The following is a 27,522-nucleotide window of genomic DNA, read 5'->3' as shown; positions in this document are numbered from 1 at the left end:
CGAATTCTTTACAGACAAATGGAAAAACTGGTAGAAGCCGACCTCGGGGAAGGTCAGTTTGGATTCTGTAGAAATGATCAAACACGTGAGGCAATACTGACCCTACGACTTATCTTAGGAGCTAGATTAAGAAAAGGCAAACATAAGTATCTAGCATTTGCAGACTTAGAGAAAGCTTTTGATAATGTTGACTGGAATACTCTCTTTCATATTCTGAAGGTGGCAGGGGTAAATTATAAGGAGCAAAAGGCTATTTACAGTTTGTACAGAAACCAGATGGCAGTTATAAAAATCGAGGGACATAAAGAAAAATTCGGAGTAGGTATTAAAATCCATGGAGAAGAATTAGAAGCTTTGAGGTTCTCCGATGACATTGTAATTCTGTCAGAGACAGCAAAGGACTTGGAAGAGCAGTTGAACGGAATGGATGGTGTCTTGAAAGGAGGATATAAGATGAACGTCAACAAAAGAAAAACGAGGATAATGGAATGTAGTTGAATTAATTTGAGTGATGCGGAGGGAATTAGATTAGGAAATGAGACACTTAAAGTAGTAAAGGAGTTTTGCTATTTGATGAGCAGAATAACTGATGATGGTCGAAGTAGAGAAGATATAAAATGTAGACTGGCAATGGCAAGGAAAGCGTTTCTGAAGAAGAGAAATTTGTTAACATTGAGTATAGATTTAAGTGTCAGGAAGTCGTTTCTGAAAGTATTTGTGTGGAGTGTAGCCATGTATGGAAGTGAAACATGGACGATAAATGGTTTGGACAAGATGAGAATAGCAGCTTTCGAAAAGTGGTGCTACAGAAGAATGCTGAAGATTAGATGGGTAGATCACATAACTAATAAGAAGGTATTGATTAGAATTGGGGAGAAGAGGAGTTTGTGGCACAACTTGACTAGAAGAAGGGATCAGTTGGTAGGACATGTTCTGAGGCATCAAGGGATCACCAGTTTAGTATTGGAGGGCAGCGTGGAGGGTAAAAATCGCAAAGGGAGACCAAGAGATGAATACACTAAGCAGATTCAGAAGGATGTGGGTTGCAGTAGGTACTGGGAGATGAAGGAGTTTGCACAGGATAGAGTAGCATGGAGAGCTGCATCGAACCAGTCTCGGGACTGAAGACCACAACAACAACAACATGGTATACTCGCCACATGAAGTACTTAGATCTCCTTAGTGAAACACTAATAAAAAATTTTTTGTACTTAAAAAGAAAATACACAAATAAAAAATTTCTTGTACTTCAAAAGAAATTGCACTCTTCATAAAATATATTTGGTTTCTCTAATTACCCGGTGTTTAAGTTAGTGGAGATATCAAAGCAATGCCTGGTCAGGCAAGTGAGAATGGAAGAAATTATTATGAGTAACAGAACATTGTAGGATAAGAAATACTTATGTTATTACCTGTTTTTAAGATGTCCAAATAAGAAACAAAATAGTCTGTGCTTTCCAAGTTGTGTATGCACAACAGAAAAGTTACACCCTGATTAGAAGAACAAAGTGATTTTACAGCAAAGCATAGTTGAGTGTGGAAGGGGGCAATGTTGTCAGCTCACTGGTGCGTATGTGCGCAGTATGGCTGCAGCTGCAGCTTGAGTACTTACCAATCACTGTAGTGCGAATGCAGAGCGTTATACTTGTGCAGGGGAGTATTCCTTAATAATGAGATGAGACTTATTGTGCAAATGCAGTACATACCATTCAGTCAAAAATTCAAAACACAAAAATAAAGATGAATTAAAGGCAAAGGGTAAATGCCACTTAATTCTGAATCACTTTCTTCCTCGACACTGCCATTATCTGACCTGTGGTCCGTGAACGAATCACTGGAATTCCCCAAGGATACAGTTATATTTTCAGTATTACAGTCTACACTCGCTCCACGTTTCCACACTTCTTTAACAACCATATCTGTGTGATGTACAACATTATCCCACTTCTCTGGTGTTATTTGTGCCACTGCTTCCTCTAATGGTCTTTGAATTTCTGCACAGTGAAGCTTTTGTTATTTGTTGCCACGTAACGTCTAGTCTGGGTCCAAATCATTTCGATAGCATTAAAATGGCAGTGGTATGGTGGAAGCCAAACCCTGTGGCCACATTCTTTAGCTACCTCTTCCACAACTTACTGTTGAAACTGTGGATTATTTTTTCACTACCTCTGTGAGCTGCATCCTTCGTAAATCATCCTGACTTTTCACCTTGTGGAGTTTCAACCATCCAATGTCAGCCTTTTTTGTTTCCATCATTGAAGCTTTATCTTTAATAACTGAATGGTAGGGGCATTACCCATTACAATGACACATGACCAGTTCAGGTTTTCCAATTAGTTGCCCCTTAAACCACTTAAGAAAACTGTCATAGTTCATAACCTCATGGTATTCGCTTGTTTTTCTTGATGTGTAAATGAGGAGATAGTTAGGCACAAAGCCAGATGTAGCTACAGCATGCAAGACAATAGTTCTTGGGCGCTTTCCCACAGGAACATAATAATTTTCACATATGCCTCACCTGTCAGTCTATTTTTATAGAATGACCAGTGTTTATCCAGGTTTTGTCGAGCCACACAATGTTCTCAAACAGCACTTTAATGATATTTCTCAAACGTCGACAATGCCAGAGATGATATCACTTCTCTCCATTATAATTTTCTGTATATTAATTTTTTTTATACCAAGAACTGGGGACCTAACAAACTTTTAACAAAAATGTCTTGCTGCTACTGAATAACTCCGCCTCACAAAGAGTAACATGCAGCTTTTTTAAAAGTTGGATGTCCTTTTTTTCTCATAAAATCCATGTATATGGTGACAAACAGCATCTTGTTGAAAAGAATCCAAGTTTTTTTATGTGGGGTTCTGTTTCGTTTTACTGGGTCTCCACATTTTATATGAACCAGGCTCTTCCCTTAGTGCACAGTATTTCTTCTTGCAAATTTTGATGACAATATTTTTAGTATCTTCAAAGCATCTTCAGTTCCTTCAACTACCTTTGTTAGAGGCAATAGAGTTGCATCATTGTCTCTCTCCTTCTCGAAATATTCTCACACAGAACATACAAACTCACGTGTCGGACCACACAAAACGAGCAGATCACTGAACTGTCCATTTAGCAGCCACACATTTTTGCACATGCCCTCTACAAGCTACAGACATTCTGTGGCACAAAATAAATTCGCCTCACAGAGAAACAAACTAGCTACAGTAGCCACTACCTGCCATAGCAGAAAGGTGTGACAATGGTGAATGGAATATGAGGTGAGGCCAAGCGCATTCTCTGATTCGCTGTTGCTGTGGTAGCAGACTGGGAATCAGCTAGATGTCAGTCACTTTGTTATTCTGATCTGGGTATAGCCAAGACGTTTCAAGTGCTGTCATTTTCAGTGCAGTGTACATGAGGAGCATGTAAAGCAATGGGATGGAAACTCATAATTTATGATGTTTCCTCAACATATTTGATAGATGGTATACTGTCCAGGTTGATATCTCAATGCAAGCCTTTTCCAGTAGGAACACAGAAGGAAGTGGCACAGTCATATTTGGGTTGAAGGGAGTTCAAATTTCCATCCAGCATTCCAGATAAAGATTTTGATGGTTTCCCAAAGTGACTAGAGGTGTATTCCAGGAAAGCTCCATAAAAAGGACATAGCTGATTTTCCATTCTGTTCTTGTTTAATCTGTGCATGCACGTTGTTCTGATAACTTTGTTGATAGGCTGTTAATCCATAATGATCTTCCTTCCTTCTTTCCTCAGACAAGGCTGTGGCCAATCATTGTTAAATCTGAGCTTGCAGTTTTACCTTTTAATATCTTTTTTGCTGTAAAGTTCTGACAGAATGTACGGAATTGGTCTGTGTGTGTGCGGGGAGGGGGGGTCATGTGCAGGCATGAACCTGCACTCTACAGCTTGGAAAAGGATTCTTCAGAAAGCTAGTGAAGTTTTCAGTCTTGTTTATGAGCCTGGTGACAACACAGTGGCTCCACACTTTGAGAATTGTGACCTTTGCATCAAAATTGTTCATAATCTTTTGGCTGATAGACATAAAAATCAAATGTTACTTCTTTTTATCAACTGGAATGAGCAGTCTCAGCGTGTATCCTCTTACTCCTTGCTGGCATTTCATAGTCTATCTTGATGAATTGTTGCTTGACGTTGTTCACAAACTTTGTTACTGGTTTCCTTCCTATGGTTTTGTGTACTTTGGTATTGTTAAAAGCTCAAAATATGGTTTTCTTTTACTTGTATAAAAATGGTAATTCCCTTGTGTAAAAGCACTGATGTTTAACATATTTTAGTTACTTATGGTAATAAGTTCTGGTTTTCACTAACCAATTGGTTAGTTCTGGTTACTACAAATAGACCTGGTTTTTAACTCATGAGAGTGACTACACATGTAAGTATTGCCATACATTACAGCTGATATAGTGACAATTACAATTACCTATGCACTGAATTTTACTGATGGCCATTGTTAGATGTCATAGAACATTGTTGTCTTGATTTTGTGGAGTGAATTTTGTATAGCATGCTATGCAACTTGCTTGTAAGAGGCTTTGACTTCTATAATCCTGCTCTCTCTTACTGTAAGTATTGAGGCATATTTCAAGTGAAAATTACTTCCTATGGCTTTAATAAAAATTAGAAAACCTAGAATCAAAATATTCGGATAATTTGTTGAAATAATACTGGTAATTGACAAGATAAAGAGAAAGCTTTTGACAATGTTGACTGGAATACTCTCTTTCAAATTCTGAAGGTGGAAGGGGTAAAATACAGGGAGCGAAAGGCTATTTACAATTTGTACAGAAACCAGATGGCAGTTATAAGAGTAGAGGGACACGAAGGGGAAGCAGTGGTTGGGAAGGGAGTGAGACAGAGTTGTAGCCTCTCCCCGATGTTATTCAATCGCTATATTGAGCAAGCAGTAAAGGAAAAAAAAGAAAAATTCAGAGTAGGTATTAAAATCCATGGAGAAGAAATAAAAACTTTGAGGTTCGCCAATGACATTGTAATTCTGTCAGAGACAGCAAAGGACTTGGAAGAGCAGTTGAACGGAATGGATGGTGTCTTGAAAGGAGGATATAAGATGAACATCAACAAAAGAAAAACGAGGATAATGGAATGTAGTTGAATTAATTTGAGCGATGCGGAGGGAATTAGATTAGGAAATGAGACACTTAAAGTAGTTAAGGAGTTTTGCTATTTGGGGAGCAAAATAACTGACGATGGTCAAAGTAGAGAGGATATAAAATGTAGACTGGCAACGGCAAGGAAAGCGTTTCTGAAGAAGAGAAATTTGTTAACATCAAGTATAGATTTAAGTTTCAGGAAGTCTTTTCTGAAAGTATTTGTATGGAGTGTAGCCATGTATGGAAGTGAAACATGGACGATAAATAGTTTGGACAAGAAGGGAATAGAAGCTTTTGAAATGTGGTGCTACAGAAGAATGCTGAAGATTAGACGGATAGATCACATACCAAATGATGAGGTATTGAATAGGATTGGGGAGAAGAGAAATTTGTGGCACAACTTGACTAGAAGAAGGGATCGGTTGGTAGGACATGTTCTGAGGCATCAAGGGATCACCAATTTAGTATTGGAGGGCAGCGTGGAGGGTAAAAATCGTAGAGGGAGACCATGAGATGAATACACTAAGCAGATTCAGAAGGATGTAGGTTGCAGTAATTACTGGGAGATGAAGAAGCTTGCACAGGATAGAGTAGCACGGAGAGCTGCATCAAACCAGTCTCAGGACTGAAGACCACAACAACAACAACAAATGGGTAATTATTTTTCAGGGCTTCACTATTTCATATAATGTGAAACATTCCTGAACAGACAACTCTAATTTGGTAAATATTTCGGAATACTGGCATAAAACTTAGGATGAGTAATATTCTTGATGATGAATTGATAGTAGCACATGCTACGGCATTACCATAAACATACACTAGTGTTCAAAATATACCTTTTATCAAGAAATATGAGCATATTTACAGGATGTTTGAAAGGTTCCAGAGAAAGATGAACCTTAATGACTAGTAATTTGGGATACAAAAATCCTGGAAACATGTAATTAGAAAAGATCTAAATATAAACATACCCAATATACAAATTGAAAATCTTTACAACTATGGAACAGTTAGTGAGGGATATGGTAACTTTCAGCTGACACATATGTTTAGCAGCAATGTGGCAAGCTATCTATTTGGTGATATATGAGATCAAGAGCTTTGTTGGCAATTAGTCTGATTTCTGAGAAAGATGTCAACAGAGATCTCGAAGCATCAATAGTGGCCGTTGCTGGGCTACAGTTCATCCACATAGTGTGCCACAAACTGGTTCTGTAAGTTTTAGATCCAGATATCTCACTGGCAGTACATATGTCAGATATATTCACTAATAAGCCCGTAAAGAATGAATAATGTCAATGATCACTTTCATCCATTAATACATATGGACAATTGGAATCTAAGAAAAGTCACAGTTGCTGTACCTTTCTTCTGTACTTTATTTATTGAGCAAGGAAGATGTGGAACTACATATGCTCATGCTACAGAATACCTCCAAAAACAATGGCCCCAGAAGACTGGTCTTTTTGTGTCAGGGTACTGTGAATGTATGGACCATTGTCCTTCAAACTAATGCCAGGTTCACCTGTAGAAAATACATTTATCCATTCACACATGGTTCACTATCAGTGTAGCAGAATGCTGTACTGTCATGAGTAGGACACACAGTAGACTATTCTGCTCTACAAAGCAGGGTCCCAGTGAAGTCACTGTGGCATTATGCTGTGAAGTTTGCCAAGAGACTACACTCCAAAGGGAATTAAATTGAAAATATGACTTAAGTATTATGGTCTTAATCCAATACTTTTGGGTTTATAAGAATATTTGGCAGCCAATATCACGTGTTGAAATAGCTTTTTTTATTTTTATTTAATTTTATCTATGTCTGGTTTCAACAAAGTCTAGGTGTCATCTTCGGATCTACAATGTACCAGGAGAAAAACATTACTATGAGGAAAAAAAATATTATATGACAATCCACACAACTGTACAACCAGTATACACTGGGAAAATAACATATTACCTCGATTTCACAGTGTTTCTAACATACCTCCTGGAAATAATATTGCTGTATATGAATTGCATAAAACAAAGCTGCCACATTGGCTTGTCAGTTACATAGAGCATGTCTCTATCTATAGCCCTATCCTTTTTTTATCAGTATTATGCAGTAGCCTCTGTTTCTTTAGGTGACAGTGACTAGCCCAATACATCAGTGACATAACACCAGTGACATACGACATCAAGATTTCATTAGAACAGTATGAAATTACATTGTAAACAGAAATTACATTGTAAACAGCATTTACTTTCATCATGCCAATGCTATGTCATTATCAAAATGTCGTGGTCTTTTCCAGGTATTTGTATGTACATTTCCTCTTGTTTTAGTCCACAGTCCCGATGTATTTATGAAGGATAAAACCATTTTATTCAGTGTAGACTATTTAATTTATTGATACAGGCTGAACTTTTACTTCAACATTTATTTTGCATTGCTACCTAATTTTGGGCAATGGCCATTTTCAGATATATATTATATGTGTGTGCCATCGTATTTAAAACCAAATCATGTTACATGGAAACAAATTTGTTCCCACATTATAAATATGATAATACCAGAACAGCTATGAAAAAAGTTTGCACTGTGTATCATAAATTTGCAGTCACATGGCCTGTAGAGTAACGCGTGCTTGAGTTGTTTTCGCTGTTCTTGTCTTTATAAATGAAGAAATTTAACTTACATGTGGGAAAAATAAGTATTCCCATGTAACATAAGTTATTGATTCCAAATACGGCACCACACACGTCATCAGTAGACATCTGTCTATACATCTACATCTGAAAGTGGGCATGTAGTGAAGTTTGCCAGCAATGCGAAATAATTGTTCACTTGTTCCAATTAACTGAATAGCCTGTGGTGTTTGTGTATTAATGGTATTCTTCTACGTTAATCTTATTGTAGCATAACATTTTTGCAAATCGTAAAAGTGCTCTTCCACTTACATTTGCAGTCTTTCCACTCGTTATTTACCACTGGAGGAAAAAAAAGTTCTTCCCTTGATTTAGCTTCATTAAGATATTCTAATTTCAGTGCAGGGGTAAATAAATGTTGGGTAACAATTTCAACTTGTGTATCCAGAAACAAAAATATCACAACTTTCATTTTCCAAAATACAAAATGTCACAACATTTGAGTGTTGCCTACTTAACTATGGAGTTCCAGTTGTGTGTTAGTTCTGTGTTTTTTGCTAAATTCATGTATTTTTTCAGAATGCTGAATATATCAGAGAAGGCCTTGGTGAGATGATGATATATAGTGGGAAACGAAAAGAGGGCTATGTTTATGGTGTAAGTAATCAACTCAGAAACATTTACATAATTTTAAATGTACTTATTACAGAATGTCTCATTTATTACCAACAATTAAATGATTAGTGTAGAAGAGAATTATTGTAATACATCATTAGTGATAGGTATTTTTTACACCCAGTGCCAGTGTTACTTAAAATGTTGTTAGCGTAGAGATAGATGCAGGTTGAAATTATTCAGATCTGTTCAGTGACATATCCGGGAGAGGGAGCAGATGTATAGTAAAGTGTAACAAATTGTCATTTTCTGTTTTTCTTGTATGCTGCTCAGCATAATTTCTGTTTGGTGAGTAATGACATATGCTTATATATTTCATCCTGAATTATTGTTTGATTTAATATAATGGAAGGAAACATTCCACGTGGGAAAAATTATATATAAAAACAAAGATGAGGTGACTTACCGAACAAAAGTGCTGGCAGGTCGATAGACACACAAACAAACACAAACATACACACAAAATTCAAGCTTTCGCAACAAACTGTTGCCTCATCAGGAAAGAGGGAAGGAGAGGGGAAGACGAAAGGAAGTGGGTTTTAAGGGAGAGGGTAAGGAGTCATTCCAATCCCGGGAGCGGAAAGACTTACCTTAGGGGGAAAAAGGACAGGTATACACTCGCACACACGCACATATCCATCCCACTTCATCACTACTTTGGAGATGCTGTGTCACATCGCTCGTGCAGCGACTATAACACCATGTTCATACTCACTTAAATCTTGATAATACACCATTGTACCAGCAGTAACTGAGCAAACAACTGCTGCAGACTGCGTGTGTGCGAGTGTATACCTGTCCTTTTTCCCCCTAAGGTAAGTCTTTCCGCTCCCGGGATTGGAATGACTCCTTACCCTCTCCCTTAAAACCCACTTCCTTTCGTCTTCCCCTCTCCTTCCCTCTTTCCTGATGAGGCAACAGTTTGTTGCGAAAGCTTGAATTTTGTGTGTATGTTTGTGTTTGTTTGTGTGTCTATTGACCTGCCAGCGCTTTTGTTCGGTAAGTCACCTCATCTTTGTTTTTATATATTGTTTGATTTAGTTTGACAGAAAGGATTTTATAATGGTGTGCAGGAATTATTTATTTTTGTTGGATTATTCTGTGTTGAACAAATGTGCTTGTAATACAGGACAAGCTTTTTTGATGCAACATATTATAAAAGTGTTTGACCATTTATACCTTTGAATACCCACATTAAGCAAGATTACTGTACTGCTTCTATATGACTTTAAAATGAAATGCTAATGACTTTACCATCATAATGTAGCAACTTAATTTTTCATCATGTAAATTGTTGATCAGAACATGGATATTTATTTATTTATTTATTTTTTTTTTTTTTTTTTTTTTTTTTTTTTTAAAAAAAAAAAAAGGGTGTGCTGTCTTGGCTGTACTTCTCCAAGATTTTTTGTTTTTGAGTGTAAGTCATAAAACTTGCATTTGCTGTCAGGTTCTGAAAATCCTTTCTATTACTACATGTAGTTTTTATACATTTGCTTTTAACATTCCATCTGTATTGGCTAGGAGATGTTGCAGGATTAATTTGACAATTCGTGAATTCCCAGAAGTATTCAAAGATCAACATGTCAGGTGAGTGGCAGATTGGAGTGGAAATCATACATGTTGTGCATACTAATAATGTTGAACACTTTGAAACATGTAGGTGAGTCATGTTTGCTCGAATACAGCTTGAGGAATATGTTGAAGAGATAATACATATTTGGGCTCTCAGTTGTTACCCCTACATTGGAGAAAGTGTTGAGTTCCCAACCACCTGACATCAAACCTCAAGTAACGACAGCAAACTTCCTGCATTGTAATGCTAGATAATGCATTCTAGACAGTGCCATATACCCCATACAGCAGTTCAGATGTATGGCGCTCGATCTCAATCCGTACTGAAGACCCATTATTTGTTGCTGATAAGGCTATTGTAACTGTAGACATTGTTGTTTATCAGGCATATTGATCACAAAGGAATATATGCTCTAGTATTGTGCTAACACCTGAAATGAGATCTTGCAATAACTGTGGTATCATTGAAATTTCTTTCTTTGACTGATAATAGGATGTTTTGTAGGGTCTAAGATGTTCCCTGTTCTCTTCAGCTGTCACATTTCCATCATCACTTATGATTATGTTAGCAAAGACTGCAGTTTAATGTTTTCTACAGCTATTTATAGGCATACACAACATGACCATTTGGAGGATTTTGATAGTCTATCCATAGACTTCCTACTTGAATTGATTATATTCCATAAAGTGGCTTTTTCACATTCCATGAGTTTTATATCATTCACATGCTTCTATCACAGATTGAATTGTTTATTTGTGATGTTCAACATAAGTAATAGATTTTTTATTTGTTATTGTAACTTTAGACTTGGTTTCAGTATGAAAAAAAAAGAAAACAATAGGCCAGTTGCACATAAAATTGTACATCTGTATATTATTTATAAGTTCAGATTTAATATCATTTTGTTTCACTCTATTACTGTAAAATCTAGAAGCTTGGAAGCTCACTATAAAATCTAGTGGCTGGGAAGTGTTACATATATTCAGTGCATATTTATACATATATTCAGTGCATATTTATTTCTGTACTAATATGACCGAAAAGGAGTGGCAGTCAAGGCCACAATATCACCAGCAATGACAGGCTTCTGATCAGAGGAATAAAATTTAATTAGAAGGGAAATTGACAAGACACTGAGGAAAATGAAGGTAAAATCAATGAATATTGCCTGAGAAGAATGATTCAGGGGCAAAAGATGCAAAACATCAGCTACAAGAATCATAGTAACATGTCATTTTCCTGTGTACAGTATTCATAGCAGAAGAGCCTACTAAATTTCTTCACAGTAAACCATTAAGGGACAAGATCTCTCTATTCGCATTTTGTTATGTTTTGTGTCAGACTAAAAATTCAAAGTTCTGTAGTTTGGTATCCAGTTGGTCTCATAATTTCATCCCCGATAATGATTTGTGCATGATATCAAGTTGCACCATGGCATGATTTGATGTCCATGTTAAACTGTAGGTCTCCTGTAACTGGCCATTCAGTTCAGAAGGTGAGGAAAGTAAAGAGCTTAACATCTCCAACAGGACCATTCCAAGTAAATCACTGCAGTTTTCAAACAAACCTTCAAGTTGGCAGCAGTTATAGCTAAAGACAAATAGTATTGCTACACTGAAGCACCAAAGAAACTAGTATAGGCATGCATATGCAAATACAGAGATACGTAAACATGCAGAATACGGCACTGTGGTCAGCGATGCCTGTTTGAGACAACAAGTGTCTGCAGCAGTTGTTTGCTCAGTTACTGCTGGTACAATGGTGTATTATCAAGATTTAAGTGAGTATGAACATGGTGTTATAGTCGCTGCACGAGCGATGTGACACAGCATCTCCAAAGTAGTGATGAAGTGGGAACTTTTCTGTACAACCATTTCACAAGCGTACCGTGAGTATCAGAAATCTGGTAAAACATCAAATCTCAGACATTGCTGCAGCCGGAAAAGATCCTGCAGGAACGGGACAAACAACAACCGTACAGAATCATTCAGTTTGACAGAAGTGCAGCCCTTCTGCAGATGGCTGCAGATTTCAGTGCAGGGCCATCAGCAAGTGTCAGTGTGTGAGCCATTCAACAAAACATCATCAATATGGGCTTTCGGAACCTTCATGACTTCACAACACAAATCTTGACGCCTCAGCTGGGCCCATCAACACCGACAGTGGACTGTTGATGACTGGAAACGTATTGTCTGGTGAGAAGAGTCTCATTTCAAATTGTATCTAGTGGATGGATGTGTATGGGAATGGAGGTGTATGGGTATGGAGACAACCTCATGAATCCATGGACTCTGCACGTCAGCAGGGGACTCTTCAAGTTGGTGAAGGCTCTGTAATGGTGTGGAATATGTGCAGTTGGAGTGATATGGGACCCCTGATACATCTAGATACAACTCTGATAGGTGACACATATGTAAGCTTCCTGTCTGATCACCTGCATCAGCGTCCTGTCTGATCACCTGCATCCATTCCTGTCCATTGTGCATTCCGACAGACTTGGGCAATTCCAGCAGGACAATGCAACACCCCACATGTCCAGAATTACTACAGTGGCTCCAGGAACACTCATCTGAGTTTAAACAGTTCTGCTGGCCACCAGACTCCCCATACATGAACATTATTGAGCATATCTTGGATGCCTTGCAACGTGCTGTTCAGAAGAGATCTCCACCCTCCCACACTCTTATGGATTTATGGACATCACTGCAGGATTCATAGTAGCAGTTCCCTCAAGCACTACTTCAGACATTAGTAGAGTCCATGCCGTGTCATGTTGTGGCACTTCTGCATGCTCACGTAGCCCCTACACAATATTAGATAGGTGTACCAGTTTCTTTGGTTCTTCATTGGATATAGATTACTGAGCAGATGTATCATTACTTTATGTATAAAGGGTTCAGATGAGGTATTTAAAGGTTTTCCTGCCACTGAAGCAAATGTTATCCCACAGAAGCCGACTCATTGCCTCAGCTCCGTTAAATACAAGACTGTCCAATCTCTCATTCAACAATGGAAACTCTAGGCTGGAATGTCAGCACTGTGTGGAAAAGATAGATTGCTGGTTACCGTGAAGATGACACATCAAATTGCAGAGAGGCACAATTACAATACACTTACACATTAGCTTTCAGCCACGACTTCATAGGAAAAAGAGAGAGAGACAGGAACCCACACCATACATTCATGCAAACAAGCGCACCTCATGCACACGACAGCCAACTTCGGCAGCTTCTGGTCCGAGTTGCCGGAGTTGGTGGTCATGTGTACACGAGGTGTGCTTTCTTGAGTGAATTTATGGGGGTGTTTCTGTTTCTCTTTCTTTTTCTGGTGAAGGCTGTGGCCGGAAGCTAATGTAAGTGTTTTTTTAATTGTTCCTGTTTGCAACTTAACATGTCAATTTTATGGTAAGCAGCAATCTATCTTTTCCTTAACTGTTGTCACTCATGGAAGCTTTTAATAAATGTTCATCATTATCAATATAAATTCACTGCTAGCTGTTCCAGCAGAAAATTCTATGTTCAGAACCAGCGGCCTTACTGCCACTCATACCACTGTGTGACTGCCCGCCCCCTTCCCCCCCCTCCCCCCTACCAGGTCCCAAGACCAACTGTATGCAGCTGCTCTTCCTATTCCACCTTCTCGCAGGTCATTTAAAGTATTCCCCTACCACTTTGCATGCAATGGACCAACCTCTCTGCAGGTCAGTACATAAAATTATTATTTAATGAAATTAATTGAGGAACATGGTCATGCATCATTGATAAATTTTCAAAATTATACCAAGTGATAACAACATAGAAAATGGTTCAATAATAATAGCAAGAACAATTGTGGCACATTAATTACTCTATTTCTGCCTGCTGATTTCACTGGCAAAGGTCAGTTTATGCATATTGTGCACTTTGATTTATAATTATTATTTAAACACTAAAACTACGTAGTTGTGGAAGCACTTCACCCTCTAAAAAAAAATGAAAGAAAGAAACACAAATATCTCGCTACCTTATTTCAAAATTATACAAAGCCTGTTCACTTGTTTTACTTTTTTGTATGATGCTGAGTAACTCAAGAGCCAAATTGTTTAAAACAAAAACAAATGTAATCATTAGCCTCTGGAGGCTGTATGTAGGTTCTTGCACTACTGATGTTGAAGTCAAATGAAAACCCTTCCCAATGGCATTCATTTGAGCACTTAGATGTTGTAGCCTTATTCTATAAATTGTTATTAATTTACAAAGATTGCTTGTGTATAGCATCCAAAGTCAAGCATCACAGGTGGAGCATTTATACCACAAGAATTGCCTTTAAAAGAGATTCAGAATCATATCTCTGTTTTCTGAATCCAAAGAAATTGAAGCCCTTGTATATGATGTCTGAACAGACATCATTATTATGTGTTCACCTGACCATTAAGCACTTTGAATTCCAATTCTGTTACCTTGCTCTAAATGCAAATCTGTCAGAAGTAGTGTGACAGCATCACAACAACTCGCTTCACTTGCTCCATACAGACATGTACGAGGGTGATTCAAATGAAAACCTTAATTATTTATTATTGTGCAAGTGCGGCAATAGAGAAAATTTGCAGCTGTATAATTTTGTGATACATACCACTCTTTCTGAACTGCATAGGTACCTCATGAGAAGAATTTTTTTGGTTGTTAATGCTGCCATTCATGCACCAAGGCTGTCACCTCTTCATAGATGAGCTATGGCTCCTTTCTTTGCTTGCTCTTCATTGATGTGACTGGCACCCATCATCTGGACATTTTATTGAATCACTGTGCGCATGGACAATATTGTGTGCTGAACTAATGCTGATATCCAAAATAGTGGCTATTTTGTTTACACCAGTATCGCTATTTTCCTTCACAAGCTCTTTCGTGACAGCAGTATTTTTGCTCATTCCTATGAGGTGTGCCTGGCCTGGACACGGAGAATCTTCCACAGACATTATTCATCTTTTAAACTCCCTACCGCTTTGTCCAGTTGGTGCAGGGACACCAAATGAATTGTGGTACTGTGATTTCATCCTGTGAGATGTTACCACAGGCTTAACAGTTTCACAGCTCAGAAAATGTATTCCGGTGTTCGCTGCTCCAGTGTGGTGCAGGTCAACAGTGAGCAGCCATCTTTGCACTGACACAGCTTCCTTTTCTGTGCTATCAACTGTTGGCAATTTATAAAAATACAAGGGTAATTACTGCTAAATGTCAAATCAATAGTATAACTTTTAGGAATTTATTTTGCTTTTAAGGGTTATATTTGAATCACACTTTTAATATGACAATATTCAATATACCTTGTTACTATTTTACAAACGTACACCATGTGAAATTTGGAGCCATTTCCTTCACACATTAATGCTTTGTTGTAATTTCTGTAGTCACTGTTATTTACTAATAAATTTCACTTTTAAGGGTTATATTTGAATTACACTTTTAATATGACTATATTCAGTGTACCTTGTTACTATTTTACAGATGTACACCATGTGAAGTTTTGAGCCATTGCTGTCACATGTTGATGCTTTATTGTAATTTCTGTAGTTGCTGTTATTTATTAATAAACATGCTCTCTTAAAAGCATTGCTGTAAATAGCCATGGAATTATACATTTGTGTTTCATGTTAAAAGTTTTTTTCCAGCACTGAATGATCTGGAGTGATTTGTACTGTTACATAAATCATTGTATCTTCACATTATTACAGTTTATGGCTGATCCTATGGCTTCTGCAAAATTCTGTGGAACTGTTCAGCCCATGGATTTTTATTCAGGCACTGGTGATGTTGAAATAAACTTTGTAGCATCTTCTGAAGTTGATCGTGGTTTTAAACTTATATATTCCTCAACAGGTATGTCTTATAAATCTACATACCATAACTAAGAATTTGCAAGCTATACTGTAAAGCTTATCACATATGTTCCATTGAAGAATGGCTGTCAATAATTCTTGGGAAAAGTTTGTGATTTATGTAGTTCATTTCTGAAATGCCATAGAATAATCAATAACAGTGAAACTACATCTATTGAGTTTTAGTGTAGCACCAGAAGAAATATTAGATGGTGAAGTGCATCTGAATATTTGACATTTATAAACAAACTTTCACAACTGGAAACATTGTGAGTGTCACTCTTCTGTTGAAATGAGCATGTCTGGAGTATATGAATGTTACACGATATGGTGTGAAAGCTGTATAATAGGTGACATGGAAATCAACAAAGCCTTGCATCTAGCAACTGAAATGGTGAAGCTTGTTGAGAGCTCACATGCAGTCGCTATTAATATCTATTATTAGGCAGTGCAGACTTTGTTCCTGGCTGTAGTTAAAAATGTCTTTGTTGTGTGACTTACCCATAACTGTTGTAGTTCATAGTAGAGCATGTAGTTAATTAGCAGTACACAGCAAAAGTAACTGCAGCAACTAGTTTTTCCAACATGCAACAGTGTACTTTTAACTGAATTAAATTTATTGGCACAGAGTAGAAGGAAAGATTGAAAATTCCAACAGGAAATACAGCAGAACATACTTTAAGAATGTTGAAGCAGATATCATATGCAAAAAATTGTATTAGCAATGGGGGAGTACTGAAGATGCAGCAGCATCACAACATCTGACACACACAGATGGATGTCAAGGAACTATAAGAAAAATTATCCCATCATTACCATTTTAAGAACAGCAAGTTTTACAAAGTCATCATTTGCAAATCATGAAACATAATAGCAAAGAGGGTGTGCCATATTAAAAGATTTAAAAAAAAATTAAGTATCAGAATTCAAATGGCCAATTTAGTTAAGATATATGTTCAAACATATTACAATGGGAATTGTTATTAGGAGTTTAGTATGTGACGACTCTATTCTTGTAAGAACAACAAAAAAATGCTTGTAAGAACAATAAAAAATAGCAGTAATAACAGACCGCGACAGACACAGCAACAGATAAGTAAACTTCTTTTGTGACATTTACAAGTTCCTAACCAGGAGCAAATTCTATTATATCATCTGTGTGCTTTAATAGTTCAGTTTCTTGAGTTCTTGCGTGTAAATTTAAAATTTAATAGCCACAGTTCTTGTGTTTTCATTTGCGTCAGAAAGTAAACCAATTTTGTGGTATATTACAAGTTCCTAATCAGTGGCAAATTATTTAGTTTCACCTGAGTGCTTTGGTAGTTAGGTTCTTGAATATCTGCATATTACTAGACACAGTTCATGCATTTTCGTCAGGGTCTACATTAGAGTTGTGCAGCACGTGCTGATTGTCTGTTTATCTGCATAGTTTACTTTTCCGCGGTCTTTGGTATGGACAGGGACTGCGATTAATGTGTGCAGATGTGAGCTGAGTTGGTGACACTTCGCTCTCAGCTTCAGGTTGTGATGGCTTCGATTACACAGCTTGAGGCTGCAGTGCATGGGCACCACTGTTGTGGGCCGGCCGTGGGGATCCAACGGGCGACCAGCGTGTCAAGAGTCCTCCGACCGGTCCTCACCGGTTGCCAACCCAGTTACCGCTCACACTGAGGCTGACCCTTCACCTGTGGTCGAGTGGGAGGTCGCCCTGGGGCGAAGCAGGTGGCGAAAGACTTCCCAGGCGGCCGCACATAAGGCCTCCTCAGTTTGTCTAACAAACCGGTTCCAGGTGCTGTCTGTGGCCTACACTGTCGCTGAGCCAGATGCTGTCGCCTGTCCTGTTTCAGAGGAAACCACTCAGCCTGAAAGATCTGGGCAATCACAGAGGGTGGGACTATTGGTAGTTGGGAGCTCCAACGTTAGGCGCGTTATGGGGCCCCTTAGGGACTTGGCTGACAAGGTGGCTAAGAAAACCAATGTGCACTCTGTGTGCATACCGGGTGGAGTCATTCCAGACGTGGAAAGGGTCCTCCCAGATGCCATGAAGAACACAGGGTGCAGCCAACTGCAGGTGGTTGCTCACATCGGTACCAATGATGTGTTTCACTTTTGATCAGAAGAGATTCTCTCTGGTTTTGAACGGCTAACATAAGTGGTAAAGGCTGCCACTCTCGCTTGCAAGATGAAAGCAGAGCTGACCATTTGCAGCGTAGTCGACAGGACCGATTGCGGACCTCTGGTACAGAGCCGAGTGGAGGGTCTTAATCAGAGGCTCAGACAGTTTTGCGACCATGTAGGCTGCAGATTCCTCGACTTGCGCCAAAGGGTGGTTGGGTTTCGAGTTCCACTGAATAGGTCAGGTGTCCACTATATGCAGGGGCTGTGTGGCGTGGGCTGGGCGGTTGTTTAGGTTAGAGGGTCTTGAGAAAACTTAAGATGGGCTTCAGTCACCAAGGGTGCCGGCTGAACACAGGAAGAACATAGATACAGGAACCATTGGTATAATAGCTGTAAATTGTCGTAGCTATGTTGGGAAAGTACCAGAGCTCCAAGCGCTAATAGAAAGCACTAATGCTCAAATCGTTATAGGCACTGAATGCTGGCTAAAGCCGGATATAAGCTCAGTTGAAATTTTTGTAAAAATCCTAACCGTGTTCCGAAAAGATAGGCTAAACACGGTTGGTGGTGGCGTGTTTGTTGCTGTTAGAACTACTTTAACTTGTCATGAAGTTGAAGTAGGTACTTCCTGTGAGTTAGTATGGGCAGAGGTCACTGTGGGCAACCAGAATAAAATCATAAGTGAATCCTTTTACTGACCTCCCAGTTCAGATGACACAGTTGCTGAAAAGTTCAAAGAAAACTTGAGTTTGATTTCAAATACATACCGAACTCAAACGATAATAGTTAGTGGTGACTTTAATTTACCCTTGATATGTTGGCGAAAATATACGGAGGTACGCATAAAATATCATCCGAAATTGTGCTAAACACATTCTCTGAAAATTATTTTGAGCAGTTAGTTCATGAGCCCACACAAATATTAAACGGTTGTGAAAAAACACTTGACCTCTTAGCAACAAATAATCCTGAGTTAATAACCAACATCAAAACCGATAGAGGGATTAGTGAACACAGGGTTGTCATATCAAGATTGAATATTGTAGTCCCCAAATCCTCGAAAAACAAGCAAAAAATATACCTATTCAAAAAAGCAGATAAAAATTCACTTGACGCCTTCCTGAGAGACAATCTCCACTCATTCCAAATTAATAATATAAGTGTAGACCAGATGTGGCTTAAATTCAAAAAAACAGTATCAGCGGCGACTGAGAGGTTTATACCAAATAAACTAACAAACGACGGAGCTGGTCCTTCTTGGTACACAAAACGTGTTAGAACACTGTTGCAGAAACAACTAAACAAACATGCCAAATTTAAACAGACGCAAAATCCCCAAGATAGGCAATCCTTTACAGAAGCTCAAAACTTAGCGCGGAGTTCAATGCGAGACACCTATAACAGTTTCCACAACGAAACTTTGTCTCGAAACCTGGAAGAAAATCCAAAGAGATTATGGTCGTATGTGAAGTATGTTAGTGGCATGAAACAACCAATGCCTTCTCTGCGTGATAACAATGGAGATGCTATCGAAGACAGTGCTGCCAAAGCAGATATACTAAACACAGCCTTCCGAAATGCCTTCACAAAAGAAGACGAAGTAAATATTCCAGAATTCGAATCGAGAACAGCTGCCAACATGAGTAACATAGAAGTAAATATCCTCGGAGTAGTGAAGCAACTCAAATCACTTAATAAAAACAAGTCTTCTGGTCCAGACTGTATACCAATAAGGTTCCTTTTGGAGTATGCTGATGCATTAGCTCCATACTTAACAATCATATACAACCGTTTGCTCGACGAAAGATCCATACCCAAAGACTGGAAAGTTGCACAGGTCACACCAATATTCAAGAAAGGTAGTAGGAGTCATCCACTAAATTACAGGCCCATATCGTTAACATCGATATGCAGCAGGATTTTAGAACATACATTGTGTTCAAGTATTATGAATTACCATGAAGGAAATGGTCTATTGACACACAATCAACATGGGTTTAGAAAACATCGTTCCTGTGAAAGACAGCTAGCTCTTTATTCACATGAAGTACTGAGTGCTATTGACAAGGGATTTCAGATCGATTCCATATTCCTGGATTTCCGGAAGGCTTTTGACACTGTACCACACAAGCGGCTCGTAATAAAATTGCAGGCTTATGGAATATCGTCTCAGTTATGTGACTGGAATTGCAATTTCCTGTGAGAGGGGTCACAGTTCTTAGTAATTGATGGAAAGTCATCGAGTAAAACAGAAGTGATTTCAGGCTTTCCCCAAGGTAGTGTTATAGGCCCTTTGCTGTTCCTTATCTATATAAATGATTTTGGAGACAATCTCAGCAGCCGTCTTTGATTGTTTGCAGATGATGCTGTCGTTTATCAAGTAATAAAGTCATCAGAAGATCAAAACAAACTGCAAAACAATTTAGAAAAAATATCTGAATGGTGCGAAAAGTGGCAGTTGACCCTAAATAACAAAAAATGTGAGGTTGTCCACATGAGTGCTAAAAGGAACTCGTTAAACTTTGGTTACACGATAAATCAGTCTAATCTAAAAGCCATAAATGCAACTAAATACCTAGGTATTACAATTGCAAACAACTTAAATTGAAAAGAACACATAGAAAATGTTGTGGGGAAGACTAACCAAAGGCTGCGTTTTATTGGCAGGACACTTAGAAAATGTAACAGACCTACTAGGGAGACTGCCTACACTACGCTTGTCTATCCTGTTTTAGAATACTGCTGTGCGGTGTGGGATCCTTACCAGGTAGGACTGACGGAGTACATCGAGAAAGTTCAAAGAAAGGCGGCATCCTTTGTATTATCGCAAAATATGGGAGAGACTGTCACAGAAATGATACGGGATTTGGACTGCAAATCATTAAAAGAAAGACGTTTTTCACTGTGATGGAATCTTCTCACGAAATTCCAGTCAGCAACTTTCTCCTCCAAATGCAAAAATATTTTGTTCACACTGACCTACATAGGGCGGAACGATCACCATGATAAAATAAGGGAAATCAGAACTCGTACGGAAAGATATAGGTGTTCATTCTTTCCGCGCGCTATGAGAGATTGGAATATTAGAGAATTGTGAAGGTGGTTCGATGAATCCTCTGCCAGGCACTTAAATGTGATTTGCAGAGTATCCATGTAGATGTAGATGTTGTTATGTTCGTCTCTCTCAGATCTGAAAATAATAGTATTGTCACACTGGTTGGAACTTGTTGTTTGGTTGTACTGTAAGTAGATCAATGATAGCAGAACTGCTTGTAGACAACAAGTCATTGGACATCCTTTATCCCAAGATCAAAGAATGTGGAAACTGTTGGAATGTCTGCTCTGTAAAAGTGTACAGATGGAATTTGTGCTGCACTGGCAGTGAGATGTGATGCTCGGTAATCCACGTGTTTTAGAGAACATAATCATACTGATTTGCTGCAAACAGACTCTCAAACCAGATAATGTGTGCTAAATTTACATCATTACTGCTGCAGGAAAAACAATATATTTCTCATGGAGATGAGTTGTTTGGCAGGTGAAGCATGGTTTCTAACAGATTACACAACAGCAATGCAAGCACATTTCATCTAAAAGGAGAAAACCTGCTTGTCACATTAATCATAGAATGTACACTGACCATTGGTAGCAGCGTTACACTAGCAGCAGATGGTGGACTTCTGTGGGGCTTATGATTCTTACGCGAGATGCCTTGGAAGGTGTCTGTACCAATAATGTTTACATCCACTTATACACTTCTATGGCTGATGTTGTCTCCAACAAATGTAACATTTTTCAAAAAGACAATATCCTACAGAAGGTCATAACTGTGAGAATGAGGGAGACATATTCCAGTTGAAAAATATGGGACTCAAATTTGCTATATATCAAGACTAGCAGCACATGGTGTTTTATCATCGTAACTTCCCATAAGGCTTTATATTTACTCCTGGAGTAGAATATAAACTACAAATTGTACAGTTTCTTGCCTTCAGAAATAACCTTGTTAATTTTTTCTACAGTGGGAAAAAGTCATAAAAAACTTAATGTTGTTAGTTCTGGTGTATAGAAGCAATTTTTTTTTATTTTTGCAAGAAATTTGTATTCCTTCGTACTAGCTTTTTGTAGCGCTGCTAGGATGAGTGGATGAATAGTATTGCTGAGTATGGATATAATAATAATAATAATAACAATAACAAAATGTTATAGTCATCATGTAGTAAAATATTAGGATACCTTAAGTTACAGAGTCTAGTTTTGAAATGAATATTATGCCAGAGCTTTCTTATTTTGAATGTCATATCTGGGTAGGATATGATAAAACAATTGTCCGAAATAAATAACTCGGTATGTCCTCTCCTAACAATGTACCACAGTGCCACACTTGATCACGTGGTGCCCTACTGCACACAAAATTCCAAACAGAAATGTGGCGAAAGACATATGAGCAGAGCAAACACTGAGAACAAGCTTCTTATGTCTTCATAGCTATGTATGTCCAGTAACCCCTGTTGTCTGGTGTTCTCTGGCAACTGCTCAAACAAACCAGCTTCTAAGAGATGGTGGGAAAATATTGTGAATGGTGGTTTGCGAAGCATTACTTTCAAAGTAAACTTCCTTTTACACAAGATGAATTATGTTATGAGTGAAAATGTGTAATGAATTTTTAAATTACATAGTGTTTGACTCTCATTTAAATCTTAACACTTTGGGGACCAGCCACTTAGAAAAAGTTTGAGTCCAGAAGACCATACATTCATATCATTATTTAAAATTTTACTGTCATATTTGTGTTATGTGCCTTGAAGGGTAAAATATGCAAAAAAGATCAATATTATAATTGTAGGACGTGAGGTCCACCAGTTATGCAAAACTCAATTTTTTCAAGTACCCAAACATGTTTCAGCACCACTGTGCCATCATCAGTGGGTTTCCGTTTTATTTAACCTGTAATGACTACAAAATTATGTGGCTATTTAGTTCAAACAATAGTTTGTTTCTTTTTGTTCATACCTTTACACTTGGTGTGCATGATTTTTCAGCACCACTTGTGTATTATTTACTACACAACCAAACAATGTTGTTGAGAAATTTTGTTGGGAGTCTAAACGTAATTTAGTTTGTCACAATATTTTGCACCTATATTCATTTTTAAACAAATGTAAACAAAATTCAAAGTTGGCGCCAAACTCTCTGGTGCACAAATGAACACTGACTGGGCTGGGACACAACAACCACAGTTATACTGTGTTTTGGTGAAGTGCAAAGTGTTTTACGACCTTATTTGTGAAAATATGTGTTATATTTACATGTGCACCATGACACCTCACCATGATGTGAGGATAAAAGGGCTTTCCACACAAAAACGTAAGTAAAAATTAATGTAGGCGCAAAATATCGCAACAAACTAAATTACTTTAAGATGACAAGTTAACTCCCAACAAAATTTCTTATCAACATTGTTTGGTTGCAAATGACAAGCTACATGTAATAAATAATACACAAGTGGTGCTGAAAAATCATGCACACCAAGTGTAAAGGTATTAACAAAAAGAAACAAACTACTGTTTGAATTAAATATCAATATTATACATGAAAACTTACCTTTTCTTGTAGCTGTACTGTAAGTATATTAATTTAAACTATTAGGTTTTGCCATGTGTGTAGTTGCACTACTTAAACTTCACAGTGGTGTCGCTGTTGCTTGACTACATTACGTGTCCTATCCTCTGAATATCTGCTGTCATCGACTGGAGAGATGACGTGACATGATCTATGATTGGCTAACAAAAGCGCATTGCTATCTTTATTTCAATACTTTGAAAAGTGCAGGGGAGTTCTATGCTGGCGTATAATACCTGAACCATTCAAAGGATTGAAAAGTTTTATAGCTCCGAGGGAAAGTATACTGTCACGTAACTCGGGAAATGTGTATTTTCACCAAGAAAAAGTGTGTATTCATCTAGGAAAAAGTGTATATTCATCTGGGAGGAAGTGTTCATGCACTTGGAAACAAGTGTATATTCACTTGGGGAAAAGTGTATATTCACCCAGGAAAAATTGTATTTTTAAGCAGGAAATCTGGAAGAAATTCAAGAACTATTTTTCCTTGGCTGCATAGATACCCTGTACAGCCAAGGCATTAAAGAGATCCAATATTCCTGAGAGTGCTACCCCAAAAATGGAAAATAGGGTGTCCTGATAAGGAACTTGTAATATGTCACAAAATCAGTTTACTTTCAGGTGCTTTCTGAGCTTTGCAATAAATATTGTTTCATCCAAGTTCTTGCAATATACCTTAAGCTTGCAGTATACCTTAAGCTATATGAAATACTAAGAACTTTATGATGATGGAGAGTCCTGACAATTGTATTATGCTTTAACATTTCTGAAATATCAGCAGCGTAAGTTCATCTGTTTTTTGTGAGACTGAAAATTGATTTGGTGGGTGGAAGATTATGGGGAATGAAATTTGCTTATAATGAGTAGTGTAAAGTAAGTGATTTGGTTTTTGAAAAGTTGTAATAGACATTATTTCAATAATTGTTTTTGTTAGTTCCTGCAAATTTGAATGAAACATGTATTCATGTTAGAAAATATTGATTATCAGACAGAAAGGCATGTAACTTCCTATGAGCAGATAGTTATTTACTTCAAATTATAACAGTATCCTTTAGTACACAAAGTAAAAAAGTGCAAATTACTCTATGAATAATATCTTGGTATACTTCTGTACATGGGTACTACAGTCATTTTGCAAAGTTTGGATCTAATAATGAACAGATGATAAACTAACTCAGGAGAAAGCTAGTTTAGCTAAGTAATGGCTTAAGTATTAATTTGATAAACTTATGATCACTGTACAACTATGTTTATATTGACTAGCCGGGGTGGGTTAGGCCGTAATCTATCTGATCCATAAGTTAGAGTTACTCTATTTGATTCACATAACACACAGTTTATTTCAAATTCAAATACAATTTTAACCATGTGCTATATACTACTTATATATACTTTTTTCAGAATGTTTTTCTCTTAACACTGTTCTCTCAATTTTTGGACTACTCATATCTCCAATTGAGTTTGGAATTTTTCTTCACTGAATATATCTTATGTATAGTAAAGTGTGCATCAAACCACACAAAAACTGATACTAAACTGAATTTTTCAAACTGTGTTTTTTTTATTCTAAATGTTACACAATAGATCATCGGAACCTGGAGTATTTTTATGTATGTGTTATGGTCATTGTTCACTGTCTTGATTTTATTTTTTGTTTTGCTGTGATGAAATTTAATTATTAATGTTCAAATCCACAAAATCACTGGCAGTGATCTGTTCATCACACATGCTTACGGTGGTTCTACATGAATTCAACCAAATGTTGGCTCCAATGTGTGTGCACTGCCCCTTAACTATTGGCTAATATTGGTGCCAATGTTAGCTCCAGTGTGTGGATGAAGAGAAATAATACATTGCACATTTTCCCAGGGACTCAACTTCTCCAAATTTATCTTCAATTTTTTACACAAGAATAATAGTTTCATCACAGCAAAAGTATCTTAATCTGTTCAAGTACATACCAAATGTTCAGTAAATTGTTTCACCCCCCAAGCATCTGGCTTGTACATCTTCCCATGAGGCAAGATCAGCACAATAGGGAAAGCAGAAGGATAATTACTGTTCACATTGAAATTTCTGTACCTGTCTGATGAGATGACTGAATCAGAAGGGCAATGGTTTTGGTTTTATTTGATAAGGTTCACGTGTGAAATGTCTGTTCTGATGCTACCCATTCTGATCACGGGCTCATCTGATGGATGCCACAGAGCTGCAACCAAAGATCATCATCTGGCACAATGGAACATTGCCATGAGTCAGGATGCCCCAGGATGAGGGAGATCTACTCCTTGGCAAGTGTGGGGAGCTAGCAGCTCCCGCATCAGCAGTGTGATACGTGTGGTGTCAGGGCTCTACCAAAAGGGTATATAAAGACCTCACCACGTCAGATTGGCTATCGTGTTGGCTTTTAAGCATACATATGCGACTATGCAGATATTACGGGCAGATTATCTTGAATAATGCATGCAATACTTGCTATTTAAGGTGTTTTTTCCCAGTCAGTCCAGGCTAAAGAAAAATTTTAAGAATGAAGGTGGAAATCAGAAGGATACCAAAAATTACTTCAGCCAAAAGGAGATCCTAAGTAAAGGAATGAATATGTTAGGAAAGGAAAGCAGAACCTAGAGAATAGCTGGGTCAGAATCAAATGCTGTCATCATGAGAACATAAGTAAGAGAAGGAAGATTGCAGCACAGGAAAGGAAATATGTGCTGCAATTGCTTCAGACTCCATGCTAACCACACATGTACACACAAAAGAGTTGTGAGCTCCCTGAGTTATTGATTCTTGTGTAAACAAGTCATGTCAGTATTTTGTAGCCATGACTTAATGAACTGATTGTTGTAAATGTTAGCACCTTCTTTATTTGTGACTGGGATTATTACATTCTTTTTGATGTCTGAAGGTAATGGACCTGACTCATATATTACATGATTATGCCATGGATGGTTCTCCAAAGGATCTTAATAATCTGATTGAATTTTGTATATTCCAGGTGCCTTGTTTCAGATGAGGTCTTTCAGTGCTTTGACAAAGTCTCCTCACTGTATCTTATCAGCCATCTCATCATTGTCTACTTCTTCTTTCTTTTCCATAACCCTGCCTTCAATTTAGTTTCCTTTGTACAGCACTTCAACAAATTTCTTCCAACTTTTAGCCATCCCTTCTTTGCTCAGTACTGTCTTACCACCTGAGCTCTTGATATTCACACAAGTGCAGCTCTTTTCATGAAAGGTTTCTTTTATTTTCCTGTTGGTGGCATGCTGCATTTAATGCCATAAATGCTCTATTTCAGGTTGTAATCGTAATTACTCCCATGTGCAAGGACGGATCCAGCTTGACAGATTTACAGCTTCATGCACAATAGTGATTTCAGCACCTCAGAATAGTACAATATCTTTATATGTATCTGATTTCTATATTGGTGGTGACTGCAATGCAGACAGTATGAAAGTAAGTATAAATTCATTTAGCTTGAAAATGAATTCAGGTGCACAATTTAACTGTACTAAGCAAGGAATTTTTAATTAGGTATAAGGCATTTTAATGTTGGTGCACATAAAGTGTGGAAGTCCTAAAATAATGAACAGAGCTTCTTATTGCTTTATCTATTTTACAAGAGAGAGTGGGTTTGAGGTAGAGGAGGAGGAGGAGGGGGGACACATTCAGTGAACTATTAAAATTGTCAGGTTCTATTATATGATGATTTAGGGCACACCAAAACACTGAGAACAATCAACACAAATCAGCTTTTTCAACTGTTCAGTGTGTGATTTCACAGTATTTTAAATGTGGATAGAAAGCATTTTGGAATGAATACACCAGTGATGACCAAGACAGTGGAAATACACTGCTGGAAATTGAAATAAGAACACCGTGAATTCATTGTCCCAGGAAGGGGAAA

The 27,522-nt window shown here is 37.7% G+C and overlaps 1 protein-coding gene across 1 annotated transcript in view; it reads left to right on the top strand.

The window, feature by feature from the left end:
• The window catches only part of LOC124711575 (cubilin-like), a gene marked incomplete in the record, with an annotated part of 644,865 nt that overhangs the window by 580,935 nt on the left and 36,408 nt on the right, over positions 1–27,522 (top strand). Inside the window, 3 exon segments of the mRNA XM_047241722.1 lie at positions 8,353–8,430; positions 15,735–15,879; positions 26,914–27,071. Coding sequence (XP_047097678.1) covers positions 8,353–8,430; positions 15,735–15,879; positions 26,914–27,071 — 381 coding nt within the window.

The sequence above is a fragment of the Schistocerca piceifrons genome, chromosome 8, assembly GCF_021461385.2.
Source record: "Schistocerca piceifrons isolate TAMUIC-IGC-003096 chromosome 8, iqSchPice1.1, whole genome shotgun sequence".
Classification (NCBI taxonomy): domain Eukaryota; kingdom Metazoa; phylum Arthropoda; class Insecta; order Orthoptera; family Acrididae; genus Schistocerca; species Schistocerca piceifrons.
The sequence above is the reverse complement of the archived record's forward strand: the minus strand, read 5'-3'. Positions and strand labels throughout refer to the sequence as shown.